Below are 23949 nucleotides of genomic sequence, written 5' to 3'. Positions count from 1 at the left end.
CTGACTGAGCCACCCAGGTGCCCTGTCTTTCACAAAGTTTCTAAAAATATTTTTGCTCATAGTCTGCCTTCCTGTATCGGTTATATGTCAAGCAGCAACATTTGTCAAACCCGCTTGGTGAGAATATTGTTTCTAGAAACCTGAGACATTTTGGTATTGCTCATCCTTTTCCCTTATACTTTCCTTTTTAGGACTGAAGTTCACATTAGTTTATTGGCATCTTCAAGTCTTCTTTTGGAGTAAAATCTTGCTCCCATCTTTTAGACTACCCTTAACATTGTTATTTTTAAATTTTTTCAGTCAGTTAACATATAGTGCAATATTGGTTTCAGGAGTAGAATTCAGTGATTGATCACTTACATACCACACCCATTGCACATCCCAACATGTGCCTCCTTAATACCCATCACCGGTCTTGCCTGAATCCTACCCACCTCCCTCCGTCAGCCCTCTGTTCTCTGTTAAGAGTCCCTTATAGTTTGTGTCCCTCTTTTTTCCCCTTTTCCCCCTTTCCATATGTTCATCTGTTTTTGTTTCTTAAATTCCTCATATGAGTGAAATCATATGGTATTTGTCTTTCTAACACTTTTTAATGGACCTATAACTGCTAATGTCTGAAGAATAAGCACCTTTCCTATGACACTCTGTGGAACACTTAATATTTCTTTACCATTGAAGCTTGTTTGTGACAGCTATCACTGTTGCATTCAAAGATTTTCCTTAGAGTTCTCTAGTTAAAGAATGTTGAAAACTGAAAATCCCATGAAGTATTTACAGTTCTTTTTTTTTTTTTTTTTTAAGATTTTATTTATCAGGCAGAAACAGCAAGAGAGGGAACACAAGCAGGGGGAGTGGGAGAGGGAGAAGCAGGCTCCCCGCTGAGCAGGGAGCCGATCCCAAGATCCTGGAATCATGACCTGAGCCCAAGGCAGATGCTTAGCAACTGAGCCACCCAGGTGCCCCGAAGTATTTACAGTTCTGACTCTTTTAATGCAACAACAGAAGTTGTATTTAATAGGTCTTTTATAAAAACATGAAGGGAAATGACAAAGAATTAAAAATTATTATGTACTCGTGTGCCTGGGTGCCTCAGTGGGTTAAAGCCTCTACCTTCGGCTTGGGTCATGATCCCAGGGTCCTGGCATCAGGCTCTCTGCTCAGCAGGGAGCCTGCTTCCTCTTCTCTCACTCTCTGCCTGCCTCTCTGCCTAAAACTTGGCAGACTCTTTGGTCAGTAAATATTCTTTCATGAAGCATTTGTTTATTTTCACATGAAACATGAGAATTGTAGAGGCTCAGGATTTAGGTTATGTGAACTAAAAGGGATTTTTTTTATTGTTATCTGAAGCAGATTCTTTTGCTTTTATGTGCCATGGGATGAAGTATCCTAACATTCTCTTCTAAAAGCTCTGCCTAAATCTAGCACTGCAGGTTTTGGTTTTCCTAGTAGTGCTATGCCCTTGAGGGTTGAAGGGAAAGTTGTGGGTTTTTTTTTGTGTTTTTTGTTTTTTTTTTTTATGTTGTTGTCTTACTTGGCTCTGTTACTCCACTTGATAGTGAATAAATCTTTGTGTTTAGTTTAGGGATTGAACCCAAGAAGGTCAGTGTGACATATATCAGACAACACCCTCTGAAAATCAGTGTTCTGAAGTGTCCCACCCATCTACTTATTTTTAGCTCATATTGCTTCAATTTCATGTCAGGAATTTGTCAGTACCTAGTGCTGTACTTTTAAGAGTTTAGTTATTCTAGTGTTATCTCATTGTAGTTTTAATATGTATTTATCTGATGACTGTTGATGTTGGACACCTTTAAGTAAAGTTATTTGGGGGGCACCTGGCTGGCTTAGTCAGTGGAACACACAACTCTTGATCTTGGGGTTTTGAGTTCAAGCCCCATGGTGGGTGTGGAGTTTGCTTACTTCAATCGGTCAGTCAGTCAATCAATCATAAGCAAACGAATAACCTCTTTTTTGAAGTATCTAGTTTTAAGTGTTTCATCCATGTTTCTTTTCACTTGATTTTCACAACTCCTCTTTTAAGCATGGCAGCCATTTTAATCTCTCATAATCTGAGTCAAGGTGAACTATGTAGAGACCTTGGGCTATATAGAAGTATAGAAGGCGGGTCTTCAGTGCTTAATGGGCGGTATGTGTACCTCACAGATCCATACAGAGTGTGCATGGTGATTTCCTCAGTTTGCAGAGGTCATGTGATTGCCTGTCCAGTCTAATTGCTTTTGATTTTCCATCTTCGACATTTTAGCTACTTTGGAGATTTCATTTTTCCTTTTCTCCAGCTATCTTGCACGTGAAGCTTCCTGATAGGTCTGTTACAATAAAAATTATGCTTACTACATTTTTGTTTCTTCCCTATTCCCCAATGTAAGAGTGTCGAAATGAGCATGCCCATTTTGTGGAGTTGGGAGGGAGTTCGTGACGTGGGTTTAGAGAGAGCATGTTGGGAGTATCAGCCAGGAAAAAAGTGAACTTGCAGAAATACAAAGACTGCTCGTATACCTTTTGCCTTTTTAATAGGTGGTTTACAATATTGCAAAGCAGTAAAAGATGATTTTGATGTGGTTTTCCCCCTCCTTCCTAACTGTCCTACATGCCCCCCCAAATTCTAATAATGATGTGTGAAATCTAAAGAGGGTCAGTCACTCTTCTGTATTCTACCAGATCAAGAAGCTCTTAAATAGATTATATTTTTAGATGATGTGGAGGTAGATTAGATGATCCTTTATTTATTTATTTATTTGACACAGAGAGAGAGAGAGGGATCACAAGTAGGCAGAGCAGCAGGCAGAGAGAGAGGGGGAAGCAGGCTCCCTGCTAAGCAGAGAGCCTGATGTGGGGCTAGATCCCAGGACCCTGAGACCATGACCTGAGCTGAAGGCAGAGGCTTAACCCACTGAGCCACCCAGGTGCCCCGATCCTTTTCTTTTAGATAGGACTTGAATTTACATTTGTCCTATTCAGTATGTGTAAAATATTCATACATAGGGAAACTGAAAACTAACTTGTTGTGAAGAGTTACTTAAGCAGTTTTGAACAAAAATTGCACTCAAGCAGCAGTTTGTTTAATACTCAAACTAGGGAGGAAACCCTGAATCAGATGTTCCACATGGAAGTCCCTGTTTAACTACTTATTAGTTGTATGTCCTTATGCTAGTAACTTTCTGTGTCTGTTTTCTCATCTCTAAAATGGAGAATCCTTACTTCAGTTGATTGAAGTGTAAGTGGTTTAGCATATATATAAAATGTTTGAAGCTATTACTTACTGTTGTTCTTAATTAAATTATTACCTACCATTCAGTACTCAGAGCTGTAAGTTGATTTTCATTTTAGAAGATAATGAACAGTATAAAAAAAAAGATAATGAACAGTGTATTTTAAGGTAGAATTTACATTACTGCTTTCCCCAGAGTAAACTGAAGATTTGCATCAATGAAATATACCCAAACAAACCAAAACATTAAATGAGGAGGGAGGAGTAAATGAGAAAATGTACATTAAACCCAGATATTCTAGAATGCTAGAAGTTTGGTTGTTATTAAGTCATAGAAAGAGGTGAAATATTATCTATCGGGTTGAATTTTTGAATATAAATATTTTAGTCAAATTTACACAAAAGTTGTGTGGTCTAGAAATTTAATAACAAGTATATATCATTATTTTTATTTATTTATTTATTTATTTATAAAAGTGTTTATTTATTTATTTGACAGACAGAGATCACAAGTAGGCAGAGAGGTAGGCAGAGAGACAGAGGAAGGGAAGCCGGCTCCCTGCTGAGCAGAGAGCCGGATCCCAGGACCCTGGGATCATGACCCAAGCCGAAGGTAGAGGCTTTAATCAAACACTGAGGCACCCAGGCGCACCAGTATATATCATTATTTTAATCATTAAACACGTATGACTTATTTATAAACTAGAAAAATTTGGCTCACCTACATTTTCAATAATTATTTAGTTCATAATGAATTGGTCCAAAGAAAGAACATTTTTATATCTTTAGTAAAAGCTGTCAGCTATGGTTTCTTGTTAGATACCAAAAATGAATTCTATTTACTTACTTTCCATTTTCTAGTTTATTTCTGCTATTGAAAAAAATTTTTTTTCTGGTTTTCTCCTCTACTCCTACTATAATTTAAGGTATAAAAATAATTGGTGTTTTTCTTACTAATATATAAAAGACTATTTTTCCTTTAAGATCTAAGCATTGCTTTAGTCATATCTCAAGATATTGATACGTTGGGACACCTGGGTGGCTCATTTAGTTAAGCGTCTCCCTTTGGCTCAGGTCATGATCTCGGGGTGCTGGGATTGGATCCCACATGGGGCTTCTTGTTCAGTGGGGAGCCTGTTTCTCCCTCTGTCTGCTGCTTCCCCTGCTTGGGTGTACATGTGTGCTCTCTTTCTCTCTTACAAATAAATAAATGAAATCTTAAAAAAAAAATTGAAAAGATACTTATATGTTGTATACTAATTACAACAAATTTGTATATTGTCCTCTGTTATAATCTTAATTATTTATATGTCCCGACTGTGAATTTCTGTTTGGTCGAATATTATACTTGGTCTAATTAAAAACAAAACATTGTATGTCTTTTTTTAGAGTTTTGTTTTTTTTTTTTTTTTTTTACAAAGAGAGAGAGAGAGAGAGATCACAAGTAGGCAGAGAAGCAGGCAGAGAGAGAGGGGGAAGCAGGCTCCCCACTGAGCAGAAAGCCTGATGTGGGGCTCAATCCCAGGACTCTTGACACCATGACTTGAGCTGAAGTCAGAGGCTTAACCCTCTGAGCCACCCAGGCACCCCAAAAACATTGTATTTAGAGAATATACTGTGTATATTGTCCTGGATTATTTCCAGGTTTTGATAGTTCTATGCACATTTGAGGAAAGATTTAAACTCTGCTTTAATGTACAGATAGTCTTCTCTTTGTATAGTTCCAATTTATGTGAATTTAGTTATCATGTTTTAGTTAAGTAACACCAAACCCCCAATAAGAAGTCTTACAATACTCTGAGCATAGAACCCAGCCAAGCATACCTGGATTTTAACTATAGGACTATGAGGTAATAATGGATGGTGTTTTAAACTACTAACTTGTAGTAATTTGTTACATAGCAAGTTTAAAAAGTTAGTATTATACTGAGACTGTCCAGTTAAAATTTTTTTGTTCTTCAAATTTGAGAATTGCTATTGATTTTTCTTTACATTCACTGTTTCTCCAGTCTCCAGTCTGTTTTTAAGCCCATCTAGTGAATTTTTTTAGTTGATAATCTGACTTTTTAGTTCTAGAAATTGTAATTTTATAGTTCCCTTTTCTCTGCTGAGTACTCACCATCTACTTACTTATTATGATAGTCTTTTGCTTTAAGTTCCTGGTAATACCTGCTATAAAGTACCTTTTTTGTGTGTGTGTGCTAATTCTGATATTTGAAGTATGCTATTTTCTATCAATTACTTATATTTTACTGGTGATTTTTCATATTATGCTGTTCTATATGATTCTTTTTAAGGAGGCTAGATTTTGTTGTCTTTGTTTTTTTTTGTTGTTTTTTGTTTGTTTTAATATTTTATTTATTCATTGGACAGAAAGAGATCACAAGTAGGCAGAGAGAGGAGGAAGCAGGCTCCCTGCCGAGCAGAGAGCCCAATGTGGGGCTCGATCCCAGGACCCTGGGATCATGACCCGAGCCGAAGGCAGAGGCTTTAACCCTCTGAGCCACCCAGGTGCCCCTCTGTTAGGTAATTTTGTTATGGGAGGATCTTTTAGGTTTTTCATTAGGTTTGGTTTTCTTTGTGAGGCAGGCCTATTTTGATCTTGAACTAAATTACAGGGACCCTTACTCACTTTTTCTGTTTCAGTTGAATGCCTGAAATGTTCTCTCTACTCTAGTTGGGTGAAGTATTAGTTCACTTGGGCTTCTATAACAAAAAACCTTGAACTAGGTGAATTCAACAACAAATTTTTCTTCTTATGGTTGTGGAGACTGGAAGTCCAGGAGCAAGGTGCCAGCAGGGTTGGTGTCTGATTAAATGTCTCTTTCCTTGGGTTGCAGATGGCTGCCTTTTCACTGTGTGCTCACATAACCTCTTCTTTGTGCTTGTATGGAGAGATGGTTAGATATAGTGAGCTCCATGTTGTCTCTTATTAGGATACTAATCCTCTTGAATCAGGGTTCCATCCCTATGATCTCTTTTAACTTTTAGATAAAGGCTCAGTCTCCAAATATAACAACACTGTAGGTTGAGTCTTGAATATCTGAATTTTGTGGAGATATAACCGTTCAGTCCATAATAAGCAGGAACTCCAAAGACTTCCTGCACTGCCAAACCTTTCAGCTCCATAGTAGGTGATGATCTCTGCTAGACTTCATAGAGATTCAAGTAGCCTACCTCGCCCTTGACCAAGGACCCATGTCAAATCCCAGAACTTTGGTGCTCAGAAATACGGTCTTTTTATCCCAGCTGCTCTGCTTGGGCTAGCTTCCCTTGTGTTGGGACAGGAAAGTGTTCCCAAGCAAAAGCTTGGGCCATCATGGGGTCTTCATATTTCCCTTCCCTCAGTGATCTCAGACCTGCACTACCTGTTATTCATTTCCTGAGCACAGTTGCCTCATATATTGTGGCCTGTTTTGTACTTGTTTTTGGTAGAATAACAAACTGGTAGCAGATACTCTGCTGTGGTTGGAAGCAGATCAATCATGACTTTTTATTTCCAAAGTAGGAGGAGAATTATAGATGTCTTATGAGCATTTTTCTTTTATATAATTAACTTTTAAAAATTACTGGTAGAGCCTATTTCATTAAAAGTTTTATGGGTAGACTTGAATTCTTTTTGAAGTTGTATGCTGAACATAATCCGCTGTGTAGAGGGGGCGCCTTTTTGTGCTTTATAGGTATTGATGGACTGAATATGATATTGTTAGAGTCTTTGTGAAATATTTCAGTGTATTGAGTCTCTTTATATGCAGTAATCAAAACCTGGTGATGAGACGTTATGACTTACACCCACCAGACCCTGGAAATTAAGCATTTAGGCCCCAGGAGGGCTTTTTAAACTCTCCCCCTCCTCTATGCATTTGACACAGCATAATGTGAGGTATGGCCCCAACACTGGGCAGAGTGACAGTGCTGTACAAGAATGATTCCTTAATTATAATATTTAAAATTTTTTCCAGGATTTAAAATACTCCTAAGTACATAATTTAACTGTGATTTAGTTCGCTTGAAAAATAAAATCCTTTTTGGCAGGCCATTATAAAGTCTTCAGATTTTACACTTTTTTAAAAGAGTAATTGCAAATCCTGTATTTGTAGAGCATAAACTATGCTGGATAGAGCATTCAAATCAGGATTTTTCCATTTTCTATAAAAATTAAATCAAGCAAAAAATATCGTTTAGATGTTTTTCAAATTGTTGGAAGCGTTTTTGGTATGTATTAAATAGGTTTCACATTTAATTGTATCACAGGCTGAAATCAAAAAAATAGTCATTAAAAGTTCAGTTTTATCAGTAAGAGGTTATTAGATGGTCTAAAATCAGACTCCACTCTTTGTACTCTCATGCATATGGTGTTCTGACAAAATTTGGTAAATGATTATGCTGGGTTCTGAGGTCAAAGAGGAAATGATAGATTCTTAAAATTGGAACTACTGACAAATAATTAGTAAAAATATTTTTCTGTCCCTACTTCATTCCATGTGCCAAATGAAATTCCAGAGAGACTAAAGATTTACCTATAAAAGAGAAATAATACATATACAGAAGATAATATAAGTGAATATTTAATCTTCAGGTAGTTCTGAATACTGTACCAGATGAGACTATAGAAAGGATGATAGATCTGTACAGCAAAAACCAAACCTTATCAAAAACAGGAAGAACTTCGGGACGCCTGGGTGGCTCAGTTGGTTAAGCGGCTGCCTTCGGCTCAGGGATCGAGTCCCACATCAGGCTCCTTGCTCAGCAGGGAGCCTGCTTCTCCCTCTGCCTCTAGCCTGCCACTCTGTCTGCCTGTGCTTGCGCTCTAACAAATAAAATCTTAAAAAAAAAAAACAAAAAAACAGGAAGAACTTCAAAGCAAAGAAAAGATGAGCCTAAAGTTGGCAAGTCATATGTAATACAGGGGATTGCTCTTCAGACTCTAGATCAAAGTTACTTATATATCACAGCACAGGAAGCCCTTTGCTTCCCTCTTGAGACATTGTCTCCCTGACTGACGACGTCTGTCTCTTGGTTGAGAGTCCCAAAGGTATCGTCATTCCTCTTCAGTAAACAAGCAGGGAATCGGAACCTCATAAAGCCCTCTAGTGCTATTGCCTTTTGTTGCCACATGATGTTGCTAGTGAAGTTGGATCCTCTGCAGCCCGTTTGGGTGTTTTCTTAGTAAACTTGTTGGTCCAGAAGCCCTTGCTGGTCCAAAACTTTGTACAGACTTTAGTGGGACTACATGGGGCATCGTTGTGCCCAGGGTAATAGGATATGGAGGAGGAACAATCATTCATTTATTCATCAAAGCACTGTTTGCTGAGTACCTGTGTGGTCCAGATACAGGTCTATGCACGAGAAATAATGGTAAACAAAACAAAAAATTCCTGCCTTCATGGAGCTTATGTTCATTCTGGGCATTGAGGAGAGAAAGAGAGGTGGGACAGAGACATTCAGTAGACAAAGTATTTATGCTATGCAACATCTGCAGAAGGGCCTCTGCATGAAATCCTGACTTCTTTTAATTATGTTACGTTTATTCTGTGGGGGCATCAATATGTATAATACCAGTGAGTATAACAGAGAGGCTGAGGGATTTAAAATCACGGTGTATTGATAACTTCACACTATCTTGTAGAGGTACTTTGTGGCTACTCTCTATATAATGGTACAGCAGGCAGTTATTAAAAAGTATTGGTATAGGTGTATATTTATGAACATAGATGGTTATGTAAGTGGAAATGCAGGCTAGCAAGTGATACATCTAGGATGATGACAAGTATTGGGGGAAATTTTTTCTCTACCTCTGAGGTTTTCTTCTTGAGAAAGAAATTCTGTTAGTGTTACCCTGAGTCTGCTCTGGCTCCTTTAAATCACTTCATTTTTGATGTAATGACTTACATGATTGGTAAATTTGAGAGCAGTTAGCCCTACGGATGCACTTCATTGACATGTAGGAGCTAGCTCGTCTTTCCACAGACGTTGAGTGATTTTCATCTCCTCCTCTATCTTGTAAGCTGCGCAGGGGCGGCTTACCTATGCAGGGAGAGGTCAGCCCCTGTCTAGTGCTAAAGCATGTCGGGAAGTTGGAAGTGGAAGTTTTAAGTGTTGGAAGTTCACTGTCAGCAAGCCCATTTGTCTAGTACACCTACTGCTTCTATTAGTAAGAGCAGTCATATTTTATTATTTGTTTGTTCATAACTTTGGCAGAGAAGGAGTTAGCAACTTTTGGGTGCTCTCTTTGGAGGTACCTCATATATGATTCTGTTTTAATTGGTTTTATATGTATTTTTAGTAGTTTTCCATATATGTGTAGAAAAAAGTCTGGAAAGATAAGCATTATAGTTTCAAAAGCAGTTGGTAGAATTAGGAGTGGAGTTTTTTTTGTTGGTGCTTTGGAATTCAATTAATTTATTAGATGTGTAATTAAGATGTAGTTAAGTATTTTAAACCTGTAAAATATACAGTATAGTCTGGACTTCCGTGTAGAAGAATTGGTCATCTTTGTATAAGAGAAAAAGCCGGACCTGAGTAGATGTTTCCACCTCATAGCATGGCGCTTGAGTCTAGAACTTATGGTAGGCAAAAATATATTTCTTTTCTAAAATCTCTGGCTTGTCATTTCAACACATATGTCACAATAATTGCTTTCCATCCACTAATAGTTTGAAGCAATTTGCATGATTTTTAAAAGCGAGTTCTAGCATTTAACTGAGGTTAACTGGATTCTGTATTTCTCTTTCCTACTTGCAAAGTTTGCTAAGCCTTTTTATTTTGTGGCTTCTTTTATTATTCCTTGCTTTTAAAAAAGGAATAGCTCTAAATTTCTACCATCCTTCCTGCTTCTCAGTGTGATAGGCCTATATGAATATAATACTCAGATTTGGCCATAATTGAAATTATAAATTTATTAAAAAGGAAAAAGATTAAACAGTGTTTCAAAAGTGGTTAAAAAAAAAAAGTATTTCTTGACTTCAGAATTTTATAAAAGTTAGTAGAGTAGGGACATCTGGGTGGCTCAGTTAGTTAAGTGTCTGCTGTCAGCCCAGGTCATGATGCCAGAGTTGTGGAATTGAGTCCTGCATTGGACTCCCTGCTCAGCAGGCGGGAAGCCTGCTTCTCCCTCTGCCTGTCACTCCCCCTGCTTGTGCTTGTTCTCTCTCTCTGACAAATAAATAAAATCTTTAAAAAAAAAAAGGTGGGGGGGAGAGGAAAAATGCAACATAATTTAGTCATTATAGTCTCATCATGCTTTTTAAAAAATTTACTTTTTAGTTTTTATTTCAGTTAGGAAATATTTCAGACCACAAAAACATGCTGAGAATAAAGTAATATCTAGGTATTCCATGCCCAACGTAATAAAACAAAACTTTTTATAAATAAAAGTAAGTCCCTGTATACCTCCATCCTACCTCCAGTTTGATGTTTACCATTATTATGCATATATTATTATTTCTACTACCTATAAAAGTGTCATGAATATTGGGTATTTTTAAGTATTTTCAAACTTAATATGAAACATTAATATAGAGTGAGAATGTAAAATGGAACAGCTGCTTTAGAAAACTGTTTGTCAGTTCCTGAAAAAATTAAGCATAGAATTACCGCACATCTCAGCATTTTTCTTAGTTAGATATATACCAAAGAAAGAAGTGTGTACCATACAAAACTTGTACACAAATGTTCATAGCAGCATTGGATTATTCATATTAGCCAAAAAGTTAAAAAACGAAATAAAACCAAACAACAACCAAATGTTCAGCTGGTGAATGGATAAATAAAATGAGATGTATCTACAATAATATTCAGCGGTAAAATTAACTGAAGTACTGATACATGCGTGTGGATGAACTTGAAAACATTCTGCTAGATAAAAGAAGCTAGTCACAAAAAGCCATATATTCTATGATTCTCTCTATATGAGAATTCCAGATTAGGCAAATTTATAGAAATGAAAAGCAGATTCATGGTTGTCTAGGGAAAGGATTATGGGGGGACATTGGGCTGTAACTGCCAGTGGGTATGGATTTCTTTTTAGGGTGATGAAATGTTCTAGAATTAGATAATGGTGGTAGTTGTACAGGTCTGTGAATAAGCTAAAAAAAATGAAATTGTACACTTTAAATGGGTGAATTGAGGAAGTGGTACACTTTAAATGGGTGAATTGTATTGGGATGTGAATTATATCAGTAAAGCTATTTAGCAAGTTTATGTGATTGTTTTATATTCTCCTATTAACTTTTTAAATTCAGTATAAGCCAAATCACTGTATTTTGCGATTTATATATTTCTGTACATTTAGTTCTGTATAACTCTTTTCACATTACACTGTATGAATTTACTGTATTAATCCATTTTCCTTTTTTGCCTTCAAAAGCAATGCTTTTGTGAACAGTCTAATCCATATTTCCTTTTACGATGATATATTTTTATTTTATTTTATTTTATTTTATTTATTTATTTTTACGTTCAACACAGGGTTAAACTCACAGCCCTGAGATCAGGACTTGAGATGGTATCAAGAGTCAGACACTTAATTGACTGAGCCACCCAGGCAGTTCCAGTATGATACGTTATTAAGGCTTTATTCCAAACTAGAATTTGATAGGATTAGGGTTGATTTGTAATTTATTTAGTGTTATTTAACTATTTAGAACACATTTTATTGGTGTGCCTTAGAATTTAATTCATATAATAATAGTTCTACAATTTAAAGTTGAAAGTAGTAAAAGTACTCTGTCTTCTGAAGTTCTTCAATGGTTCTTTTGTATTTGGCAAAAGAAAAGGGCTTTTAACTACTGTTCCTTTCTTGGTATTTTACTGTTAAATACAACATGTCTTAATTTTTGTGTATGCTGATATTTTATAGAAAAAGCCACAAATGAGTACAACACTACAGAAGATTGGAGTCTTATCATGGACATATGTGACAAAGTTGGAAGCACTCCTAATGGGTAAGATTCCCAGCAATGCCCAGCACATGCCTAGGAGCGTAATAACCTGTGTCTCTTTTTCTGGTGTAACTTTGAAAGGAAAATGAAATTTTACTATTTACTTTTGGGGGACGAAAGTTAAGAGATCCTGGTGGCCCGATTTATGAGACAAGCCTTATCCTGAAAGAACTAGGGGGAAAGAGTTCAGCTGAAAACCTGAGATATCTAAAGCTTTGATGGAGGTGTGGACACATGTTAACAATGAATAGACTAGTTATTTAGGGAATTCCCCTGTGACTTAGACATGTATGGGAGCCTTTTAATAATGAAGTATATAAATATAATAATGTAGTACATAATAGACTGAAGAAGCCATTCAGTAATGAGTAGGTAAATATAATAACATCATTATGAAAAAGTGAATATAAAAAAGGGTGCTTTTGGGGGAGAATGCAGCAATTAAGCTGAACTGATTATACTTTAGTAGACTGGTAAAAGCATTTAAGGTTACAACTTCTCAAGGTGCCTTCATCCATGTTTATACTACACCTGTGAAGACTATGACTATATATCTTGCGGGTTATGTTTTTAAGATAAGAATTTGCCATCTATGAACACTAAACCTGTCTTGAAGAAACAAGAAGATAATTTATATGACATAGTTTTTTGTGTTGATATTTTGGAAATTATTTGACTCTTCTAAAAAAATTTTTTTTACAGTCAATTAATTAACATATAAGGTATTACTAATTAGTTTCAGAGGTAGAGGTCCGTGATTCATCTGTCTTACATAATACCCAGTGCTCATTAATCATGAGCCCTCCTCAGTGTCCATCACCCAGTTACCCCATTCCTTCATCCACTTCCCTTCCAGCAACCCTTTTTTTTTTTTTTTTAAGGAAACTCCCTTGTCTTTTTTTTTTTTTTTTTTTTAAGATTTTATTTATTTATTTGACAGACAGAGATCACAAGTAGGCAGAGAGGCAGGCAGAGAGAGAGGGAGGAAGCAGGCTCCCTGCTGAGCAGAAAGCCCCATGTGGGGCTCGATCCCAGGACGCTGAGATCACGACCTGAGCCGAAGGCAGGGGCTTTAACCCACTGAGTCACCCAGGTGCCCCTCCAGCAACCCTTTTGTTTCCTATGATTAAGAGTCCCCTTATGGTTTGTATCTCTGTCTGATTCTGGCTTGTTTTATTATTTCCTCTCTTCCCCTATGATCCTCTATTTTGTTTCTTAAATTCCACATATGAGTGAGATCATATAGTAATTGTCTTTCCCTGATTGATTTATTTCGCTTAGCTTACTTACTACACTCTAGTTCCATCCATGTCATTGCAAATGAAAAAATTTTCATTTTTTGGTGGCTGAGTAGTATTCCGTTATATATATATATATATATGTATATATATATATACATATACACCACATCTTCTTTATCCATTCATCTGTTGATGGACATCTGGGTTCTTTCCATAGTTTGGCCATTGTGGACATTGCTACTATAAATATTAGAGTGCAGGTGTCTCTTTGGATTCCTACATTTTGCTGAGTCACAGGTAGCTCTACTTTCAGCTTTTTGAGGAACATCTGTACTGTTTTCCAGAGTGGCTGCATCAGTTTCCATTCCCACCAACCATGTAAGAGAGTTCCCCTTTCTCTACATCCTTGCCAACATCTGTTGTTTCCTGATCTGTTAATTTTAGCGATTCTGACTGTTGTAAGGTGGTATCTTTTTGTGGTTTTGGTTTGTCTTTCCCTCATGCCGAGTGATGTTGATCATTTTTTCATGTGTCTGTTGGCCATTTGTAGGTCTTCTTTGGAGTAATGTTTGTTCATGTCTTCTGCCCATTTCTGGATTTTTTTGTTTTTTGGGTATTGAGTTTAATAAGTTCTTTATAGATTTTGGGTATTAGCCCTTTATCTGTTAAGACTTTTGGAAATATCTTCTCCCATTTGGTAGGCTGCCTTTCAGTTTTGTTGACTGTTTCCTTGCTCTGCAAAAGCTTTTTATCTTGATGAGATCCCCAATTGTTCATTTTTGCCCTTGTTTCCATTGCCTCCACCAATGTGTCTATCAAGAAGTTGCTGCCTCTGAGGTCAAAGAGGTTGCTGCCTGTGTTCTCTCTCTCTCTTTTTTTTAAAAAAGATTTTATTTATTTATTTGACAGAGATCACAAGTAGGCAGAGAAGCAGGCAGAGAGAGGGGGAAGCAGGCTCCCCGCCAAGCAGAGAGCCCGGTGTGGGGCTCGATCCCAGGACCCCAGCATTATGACCTGAGCCAAGGGCAGAGGCTTTAACCCACTGAGCTACCCAGGCGCTCTGCCTGTGTTCTCTTTAAAGGGAAATTATTTGACTCTTGATTTTGGAATATACAACCTTTGCAACAAGCACCTCCTTTTTTTTTTATTTTTTTTTTTAAGAGTTCCATAGTTCTATGGACAAAATATGTGGAATCATTTTACAGATGTATTCCTTTAATGATATGAAGCTTGCAGGATTTTGTTCTTAAGTTTAAAGTTATTTGGTAGTAGAATGCCTTATATTTTTAGTGTTTAAGTTGAAATTCTGAATAAATACTTAATATTCTTCGTTTTTTTTTTTTCCCTTAGAGCAAAAGATTGCTTAAAGGCCATAATGAAGAGAGTAAATCATAAGGTTCCTCATGTTGCTCTGCAGGCATTAACTGTAAGTAAAAGTCATGTTATTATTTGACCCAAATTTTAAATGTGTATTTATTTTAGTAAGTTAAGTAAGATAATATCTCAACATTTGTATATTGATTTTTATTTTAATTAATAGCTTCTTGGGGCTTGTGTGGCAAACTGTGGAAAGATATTTCATTTAGAAGTATGTTCCCGTGATTTTGCAACAGAAGTACGTGCTGTGATAAAAAATAAGGTAAATTTTAAAAAGAGAAGAAATTTAAGTCATTAAAAAGTACATTTACTGTCTGTCATTTTAATCATTTTAACTATAATATATAGCATTAATGAAGTTGTATTATGAATGAAATCACTTTTAGCTAAGTTTGAAATGAAATAAATTTCCTGTTCTAAAATTTGGTATTTTCATTCATAGCACCAAAAACTGTTTTCCTTCGAAAAGCATATATACCAGTGATAATAGCTAATCTTTATTTAGAGTTAGTAAGCAGTCACTGCTTTTAAAATTCTACATAAACCGTCTTGTTTAATGCTCTTAATAATCCTTAGAGGTTAGATTCTCTTACCATCCCTGATTTATAAATGCAGAAGCTGAGGCTTAGAGATAAGTTCAGTAACTTATCCCAGGTCATGCAGCTAGTAAATGGCACAGCTAAAGTTCAGATCCAGGTTTCTTGAACTTCAGAGTCCAAACCAACTACTAATGGCAAGGAAAAGAGGACCTTTATTTTAGAACTGGGTTGGGGGGAGGTCTTCACAATAGAGTTTCTGGTGCTGATTTCTTTGGGACAGAAACTCTGAAGCTTCTTTTGCTATTAGTGGCAAAAATCCAGAAATTTTAGTTTAATTGATACAAAAACTTAATCTAATATTGAGCATATTTTTAAAAAAATAGAAGCAATAACTTCTGAGTATAAAAAGATCATCATTGTAGTGAAAGTTAGGAATTGATGTTTAAAAGGGTAATTTTATAAGAAACAACTCTATCTTAAAATGAAAATAGGTATTTATGAAGTGCTCATCTAGGCTAGGGTTTGCTGAACTTTAGTTGATGTTTATATAATTAAAGAGAATTTTGGTGGTAATAATCTGTTAAATAATTCAAGTACTTACTTTAACCATTACCTTAACCACGGTTGTATTTCTTTCTTTGCATTGCCTTTAAAAGGCTCATCCTAAAGTATGTGAAAAACTGAAGTCTTTGATGGTAGAGTGGTCAGAAGAATTTCAGAAGGATCCTCAGTTTAGTCTGATATCTGCAACTATTAAATCTATGAAAGAAGAAGGAATTACTTTTCCTCCAGCAGGTTCTCAGGTAAGAGATTCATTTAGATACATGATTGACCTTACACTATTTTGAAGGTATATATTTTATATAAAGGCTAGGCAAGGTCTGTCTTAATCATCCTTTCCCACCTGTACTCTCAAGGTGCCTATCTGAGATAGTGCCGTACATTTAGTAGGTGTTCTAATTGTTGAGTGGATGTGTCTTCTATATATCAGAACTTTGAGAATTGAATCAGCCATAAATAATCTGTTTAATGCTGCTCTAAGTCTAGAATCATGCAAAAGGCATAGATGTATGAGGGAGTCCTTATGTTTAAGAAATTTATAGTAAATTTGGAGGGTAGCTATATACATGTGAAAAATAAATTGTAAGTGACACATACAGATGAGGGAGGGGTAGCAAAGACTAGATGTGAGAAGAGAGAGGTTAATACAGACTGGGATGGTAAAGAGGTAGAATTTTTAGACTGGAATGCATTTCAGTAGATAGGAGGGAAGAGGTCCTATTAGGGAAGGAATGATGTCGACAAATTCATGGAATTGAGAAAGCTCAAGACCTGTTTGTTGAAGAGTGAATTTGCCTGGAGTGAACAGTTCGCATACAGATGAGTGGAACTATAAGACTTGAAATTTATTTTAGGAGATAGGGAAAAGCTTTAGTAGGACAGGGGTGTAGGTAGGGATAATGAGTCACAGAGTGGGCTATTTAAGTATTAGAGAAGAACACTATCTTGAGTTTGCTTCAGTGCCTCTTGCCTTCCACTTAATATTAGGATATGAGCTAGGGAAAGAAACTAAGAGGAGGAGTACTGTATATTTTATTTTAATTTAGACTGTAGACAAAACAGAATCTTTAGAGTTGACCAGAACGGATTCAAGGGGGCATTTGGGGACAAAAATCTTACATGTTATGAAAGCAAGCATTTTTCTGCTTTGTCTTCTGCATGTCAAAAACCTATGTCTAAAGAACTGGTTGATGGCTCAGAATCCTGGACATCTCTGTCTTCCGTGCCTTTATTTATTTATTTATTTGTTTTTAAAGATTTTATCTATTTGAGAGAGAGAGTGCGCACACAGGAGCTGGGAGAGATGGAAAAGCAGACTTCCCACTGAGCAGGGAGCCCAACGCAGGGCTCGATCCCAGGAGTCTGGGATCATGATCTGCGTGGAAGACAGACACTTAACCAACTGACCCACCCAGGTGCTCCTCTCCCGTGCCTTTAAATTTAAGCGTGACCTTCCTAAGTCCTCTGCTGTGCCCAGAGAAGCATCCTGGTTTAAGTACAATGAGTATTAAATAACAGCTTAACATGTATTCCTAGAACTGCACCTGTTGTCTCTGTCCACCATCTCTCTTCAGTAATTATTGGCTTTTTGCTGCTGCTTCTCATGGAGCTTGGTGCCCCTCCCTGAATAAAAGACCTTGGGCAGTTGAGATCAGGGAAGTACAGTCAGGAGAGATTCATATTTAAGTACTTTCTCTATGGCATGTTCTGTGTTAGATATTAAGATGGAGGCAAAACGTAAGCCAGTCCATGCCTTTTGTGAGTTTATAGTGTTTTCTTGAGAACTCCGATGTTTTATTTTAGTATTTGAAAACTGCTACTTAAAATTTTTACAAAGAACTTCACTTTTAAAAGAAACTCATCAGTTTTTTAAAAATTAACATGTACGAATAATTATAGAGCTTGTGTTTTCTTTGAAACGGTGGCTGTGTTCATTTTACTCATACATTACAGACTGTCTCAGCTGCTGCCAAGAATGGTACATCATCGAACAAAAACAAAGAAGATGAAGACATAGCTAAAGGTAAATGCTCAAGCATGTATAATTTAGTGTTGCTTAAAACATCCTTGCTAGAACAATTTATTTAAATAAAAATTATAATCAAACTGGGTATACTTTTAGTATTTCACCTCAAATCTAGTAGGGTCTGAAAAGTAAGGAAAACAATCAATATGATAAAAGATTGATTTAATTCATAATCCCTGTCAGTAATATGTATTTAATGTCCTACCTTTGGAGAGATTTCATTTCACCTTTTCTTTAATGCCAAAGTTATGAGTCAAGCACAGAAATATGTTCACGGCTTGTCCTATATGGAAAGCTACCCATATTATAATGTCACAATCTGTTTGCTATAAAAATAATAGCTGCTGTATATGACAGACTGTGATAATATGGAATGAGCAAAAACTTTATTTTAAAAAATGTCATGATTTTCTGCCCTGTCCTCCCACATTCCAAGAAAGTTAACTGTGTAGAATTTAATTGGACAAATAAAATATTAACTTCATTTATTCTTATTAAATATTACATTATTAAACATTTCTTTTTAAATTTTAAAAAATCAGAATTAATTCTGGCTCTCTTGTTTTTTACATTTCAATTTTTCAAATTAGCTATTGAATTATCATTGCAAGAGCAGAAGCAGCAGCATGCAGAAACAAAATCCTTATATCCCTCTGCAGAAATTCAGTTAAATAATAAAGTTGCAAGGAAAGTGAGAGCTTTATATGATTTTGAAGCCGTTGAGGACAATGAACTCACCTTTAAACATGGTGAAATTATTATTGTTTTGGATGACAGGTAAGTTTTATATCTTTATTTCTTTAATATTTTGAAGTTATTAAGTATAATATTCTTTTTTTTTTTTAAGATTTTATTTATTTATTTGACAGAGAGAAATCACAAGTAGATGGAGAGGCAGGCAGAGAGAGAGAGAGGGAAACAGGCTCTCTGCTGAACAGGGAGCCCGATGTGGGACTCGATCCCAGGACTCTGAGATCATGACCTGAGCCGAAGGCAGCAGCTTAACCCACTGAGCCACCCAGGCGCCCAAGTATAATATTCTTTAGAATCCTGGATATTCAGGTCTTTGACTTTGGTGTATCTAAATCATAATAGAGCCTTTTCATACCTTAATTTTTTTTTCTAAAATAGAAGTTAGACTAGGTAATATGCGTTCTTTATTGTTTTATATCTTAGATAAAAGGTATATTAAATAATATTGTTGCTTATCATAGTTGTGAAGCATAAATATTCAGTCATCTGAATCCCTTTACATTGGGAGTTGTGTATATCAAAATTACTGGCAAAGAAAACAACTTTAGGAAGAAATATACCCATATTACCCTTTTTTTTTTCCTTAAGTGCGGGAGAGAGAGGAGGGACAGAGGGAGGAGAGCATGTGAGAATCTCAAGCAAACTCCATGTCCAGCTCAAACCCTGATGCCGGGCTTGAGTTCACAACCCCAGGGATCATGACATGAGCTGAAACCAAGAGCTGGATGCTTAACTTGACTGAGCTACCCAGGTGCCCCAGCTATATTATCTGATAAAAGCAACCAAAAGCTATGCTCAGTTCTTCCCCAATTCTTAACGCTACTATACTCTCCCTCACAATTTCTCTCTCATTTAAAGTTAGAGTAAAGAATAGATCTGGGGGGCTCCTGGGTGGCTCAGTGGGTTAAAGCCTCTGCCTTCAGCTCGGGTCATAATCCCAGGGTCCTGGGATCAAGCCCGACATCAGGTGCTCTCCTCAGCGGGGAGCCTGCTTCCTCCTCTCTTTCTCTGCCTGCCTCCCTCTCTGCCTACCTGTGATCTCTGTCTGTCAAATAAATAAATAAAATCTTTAAAAAAAAAAAAAAAAGAATAGATCTGTTTTACATCTGAAGCTAATATAATATTGTATGTCAACTACACTTCAACTTTTTTTTTTTTTTAAAGATTTTATTTATTTATTTATTTATTTGACAGTTAGAGGCAGAGAGGCAGGCAGAGAGAGAGGAGGAAGCAGACTCCCTGCTGAGCAGAGAGCCCAATGTGAGGTTCGATCCCAGAACCCTGGGATCATGACCTGAGCCGAAGGCAGAGGCTTTAACCCACTGAGCCACCCAGGCGCCCCTACACTTCAACTTTTACAAAAGGATAGATCTGTCTCTATTGGGCCTAATTCTGTTTTTTACTTTGCTTTTAAAAGAAGTTGCTGAAATTTAGCAAGGGTGATACCTAACAGCCTATTGCTATGAACAGAGATTGCAGATGCATTTGATGTCTGTTATAAATAACTTAGTAAGCATATATTAGTCTAATGCATTTTTAAATGAGTAGATATACAAAATGGTTTTACTTTCACACAGTAAATAGTTACTGAGAATATGTTATGTAATGGGCTCTATTTATATAAAAATTGAATGAGGACACAGTTCTAGTTCTGTCTTTTAAAATCTAGACTAATGGGAGTTAAAATCTCTATTGATATTTGTATGAAATGCAGATTGCCAATGCCATGAAAGAGGTAATGTTGGGGTCCAGAAGAGAACAGCTTTGTACCAGGTACAAGCATCTGGGAAAGAAGGCTTAACCAGAGGGTTCATTTCAGGTGAACGTTGGTTTTGACAGGATAGGAAAAATTTTGCAAGAAATCAAGAATAGGAAAAGGAAGGTCTCCTAGGCAGTCAAGAAAGTAATCATTTTTCTTCTTTAATTTTTTTTTCTTTTTAAATAATCATTTGGAGTGGAACACATGATCCCTGAATGAAAGTAAATAAATATTAAGGTGCAGAAGTAGTGTGGGCTCTGAACACAAGTCTGAAAGGTCAGGCTTTTTAGCGTGTGTGTTTTAGTTGGAATATTTGCAAAAGAACGTAGATTTATATTTCAGGTACTACTATATGACTAGAAATTAAATTTATAAAATAAATAGAGAATAAACTACAGTACGAGTAGTTTTTGCTCTAAGATTCAAATTTTGAGTGTTTTATTTAGTGAGAAAATACTCTAAAATAAATTGCTGTTTGGGGCACCTGGGTGGTGCAGTTGGTTGAGCATCTGATTCTTGATTTCAGCACAGGTTGTGATCTCAGGGTCATGAGGTCCAGCCCCATGTCAGGCTCTGCTCCGTCGGAGTCTGCTTCAGATTCTCTCTTCCTCTCCCTCTGTCTCTCCCACTCATGTGCATGCTTGTTCCCTCTCACGCATGCACTCTGTCTCTTTGAAATTAGTAAGTCTTTAAAAAATAAATTGCTACTTACAAGGTAGAGTACTGAGTAATGACACAGGTACTTTGTCACTTATCTTCAGCAGGCCTGTACTACCCTGTGCTGTGATAACTCAGTTCTCTTTTTTTGTGCCTGTTGTGAGTCTTTCATACAGGCCGTATCCCTTGACATCACTGGATGTTCACGTGGCGTTACACTCTTACTGCAGTCTGTAGGCTTGCAGTGAGGGAAGGGTTATGTTGCTGGGCTGCATGTGTCTTTTCACACGTGTTGAAGCACAAAGTCATTGAACAACTTAGACTCTTATAAAACTATTTTCAGTTGAGACTTAACACTGCAAAAGAGAATCTTTTTCTTTATAACTTCTAAGAGAATTCAACATGAATATACTAGAATATGTAGGTTGATTGCTGTTATTTTAATGATAGAATACCCCAATCTTAAAGTTGCTATAGACATGTTTATTAACACCTATAGGTTAAATGTTGTCATTCTAGGTGATGGATTATCACTGGCAAGATTTTTAAGCACAAATGCAAACTGGGATCCTAACATTAAATGGTAGTCTTCGGTTAAAAGGAGGTTCGTCTCGATGATCCTATTCATTGTTTTCATATTGCTGTGGAAATGAAAGCACAAATTAAAATTTTCATATATAGAACTTAAAGTCCCTGGAAGATACATCATTCTTGGACTTCAACTTAAGAACAGCTAATAGAAGAGGGATGCATCTCTTATTTACAGGAGATACCGAAAAGGGGTGCATGGGTGGCTTGGTGGGTGGGGCCTCTGCCTTTGGCTCGGATCATGATCCTGGAGTTCTGGGATCGAGCCCTGTATTGGGCTCTCTGCTTGGTGGGGAGCCTGCTTCCTCTTCTCTGTCTGTCTGCCTCTCTGCCTAGCTGTGATCTCTCTCTGTCAAATAAATAAATAAAATCTTTAAAAAGAAGAAGAAGGAGAAGATACCAAAAGAAAATCTTTTCACTTTCCACATTTTTACCTTTATCTCACCACTTCTTATTTGTTCTTTATGTGCTCTTCCAAATAATCAAATAGGATTGGTTGCCTAAATTAAATAATAGGTATTTTAAGGAAATGACCCCCCCCACACACAAGATTACCAAGATTTCCACATTTACTATTTGTGTGTTTGTGGTTTTATTCACATGATCATCATATCCGTAAAAAGGCATCAGTTATCTTTAGCCATTGTCATTATAAAAGTCAGCAAAGGGGCACCTGGGTGACTCAGTCGGTTGAGCATACAGGTCATGATTTCGACTCAGGTCATGATCTCATGGGTCATGGTATTGAGTCCCATGTCAGGTTCCACACTTAGTGGGGAGTCTACCTGGGATTCTCCCTCCCCTTAGATAAATAAATCTTAAAAAACAAAAGTCAGCAAATAAGTTGTTTTTGAGAAGTTAATGGCCTAATGGGGAGACTCAGGTTTTCATTTATTTTGAGACCTGAAATGAGCCAGGATAACTTAGTTTCTTTTTAGTGTACAAAGTTTTCTGTCTATATTTTAATTTTCTTGTTTATTTATGATGGCAACAGAGCAGATGTCATTTATATTTCCAAAGCCCTAATCTCCTTTGTTTCCTGGCAAATGCCTGTTTAATCCAAAACCCATGTAGATTTCACGTCTTCTGAGAAGCCTTTACTCTCTGTTACTAGTTTCCAGTAGTCAGGAGTTCTTTTTATGTGCTACTATAGCTTCCTGAACATAATAGCATTGCTCATCCTGTACTGTAATCACATCTGTACATATGTCTCTCCGGCTGCATGATTCTGAAGAGGGTCGGTACTTCCTTGGGTGGGAGGAAGGGGGAAGGAGAAAACAAATCCCAGAAGGTAAAGCAAGGTTACATGTTCTTAGTAACAGGAGGGTTGAAAAATACTGCACTAGATTTTCATTCTTTTTTTTTTTTTTTAAGATTATTTATTTATTTATTTGACAGAGAGAAAGATCACAAGTAGGCAGAGAGGCAGGCAGAGAGAGAGGGGGAAGCAGGCTCCCTGCAGGGAGCCCTATGCGGGGCTCGATCCCAGGACCCTGAGATCATGACCTGAGCTGAAAGCAGAGGCTTAACCCACTGAGCCACCCAGGCGCCCTAGATTTTCATTCTTGAAGGCAGAAACTCTCCATAAGCTTTGTAACTTCAGTGCTTAACCTGATGTTACTTGTCCCTCTTTGGTAGGTTTTCATGAAGTGTTTGGTGTATAATCAATTAATTGATAGTAAAGTTTCTGTCTTTATCATTTTTCACTCAGCTGTGATTTTTTTCTTAATATAAAAAGCTCTAAGTGTAAATGCTGCATATAATTATCAAATAATTTATGTAAAACATAGTGCTGAATTACTTGATTTAGAAGTTTAAAATTGAACGGTATTTTGTGTCATTAGCATTCCAAAGAATGAACAGATTGTCAGTGAGGGGAATATAGAGCTGAATTAGGGCTAGGTTGATTAGAGCTGAATTAGGGCTAGAACAGCCTTTGGTTGTTTTGCCTACTTTTATGCTTCATTAGAGAGTTTGTAGTAGTGGTTGGGAGGGAAATGATGCTACATTAGTAGGACCACTAGAGAAGGCTACATATAAAATTGTCGATAGGTTCAAATAAAATCCACATGTCCATTTCACAGGTTTGGCTGTTCTGGTTTTATATAAAATTTTCTCTGAGTTCAACTGTCCTTTTTAAAATGGGATGCTTAATTTTAAAAGCATGTAAGAGAATTCCTCATTTTATATAGACATCAGCAGACATGATAGATAACGTATTAGACATCTATATATTAGAATTGTCAGTACATCAATTATTTTCTCATTTTAAGAATT

The 23949-nt window shown here is 36.7% G+C and overlaps 1 protein-coding gene across 2 annotated transcripts in view; it reads left to right on the top strand.

The window, feature by feature from the left end:
- Positions 1-23949, top strand: part of STAM2 (signal transducing adaptor molecule 2) — a 52592-nt gene that overhangs the window by 7412 nt on the left and 21231 nt on the right. For both annotated transcript variants that reach the window (XM_059393966.1, XM_059393965.1), the window contains exons 2-7: positions 12090-12174; positions 14763-14838; positions 14953-15051; positions 15985-16131; positions 17843-17912; positions 18506-18692. In XM_059393966.1, coding sequence (XP_059249949.1) covers positions 12090-12174; positions 14763-14838; positions 14953-15051; positions 15985-16131; positions 17843-17912; positions 18506-18692 — 664 coding nt within the window. The remainder of the gene's footprint in view (positions 1-12089; positions 12175-14762; positions 14839-14952; positions 15052-15984; positions 16132-17842; positions 17913-18505; positions 18693-23949) is intronic.

The sequence above is a fragment of the Mustela nigripes genome, chromosome 3 (genome assembly GCF_022355385.1).
Source record: "Mustela nigripes isolate SB6536 chromosome 3, MUSNIG.SB6536, whole genome shotgun sequence".
Lineage (NCBI taxonomy): Eukaryota > Metazoa > Chordata > Mammalia > Carnivora > Mustelidae > Mustela > Mustela nigripes.
The sequence above is the reverse complement of the archived record's forward strand: the minus strand, read 5'-3'. Positions and strand labels throughout refer to the sequence as shown.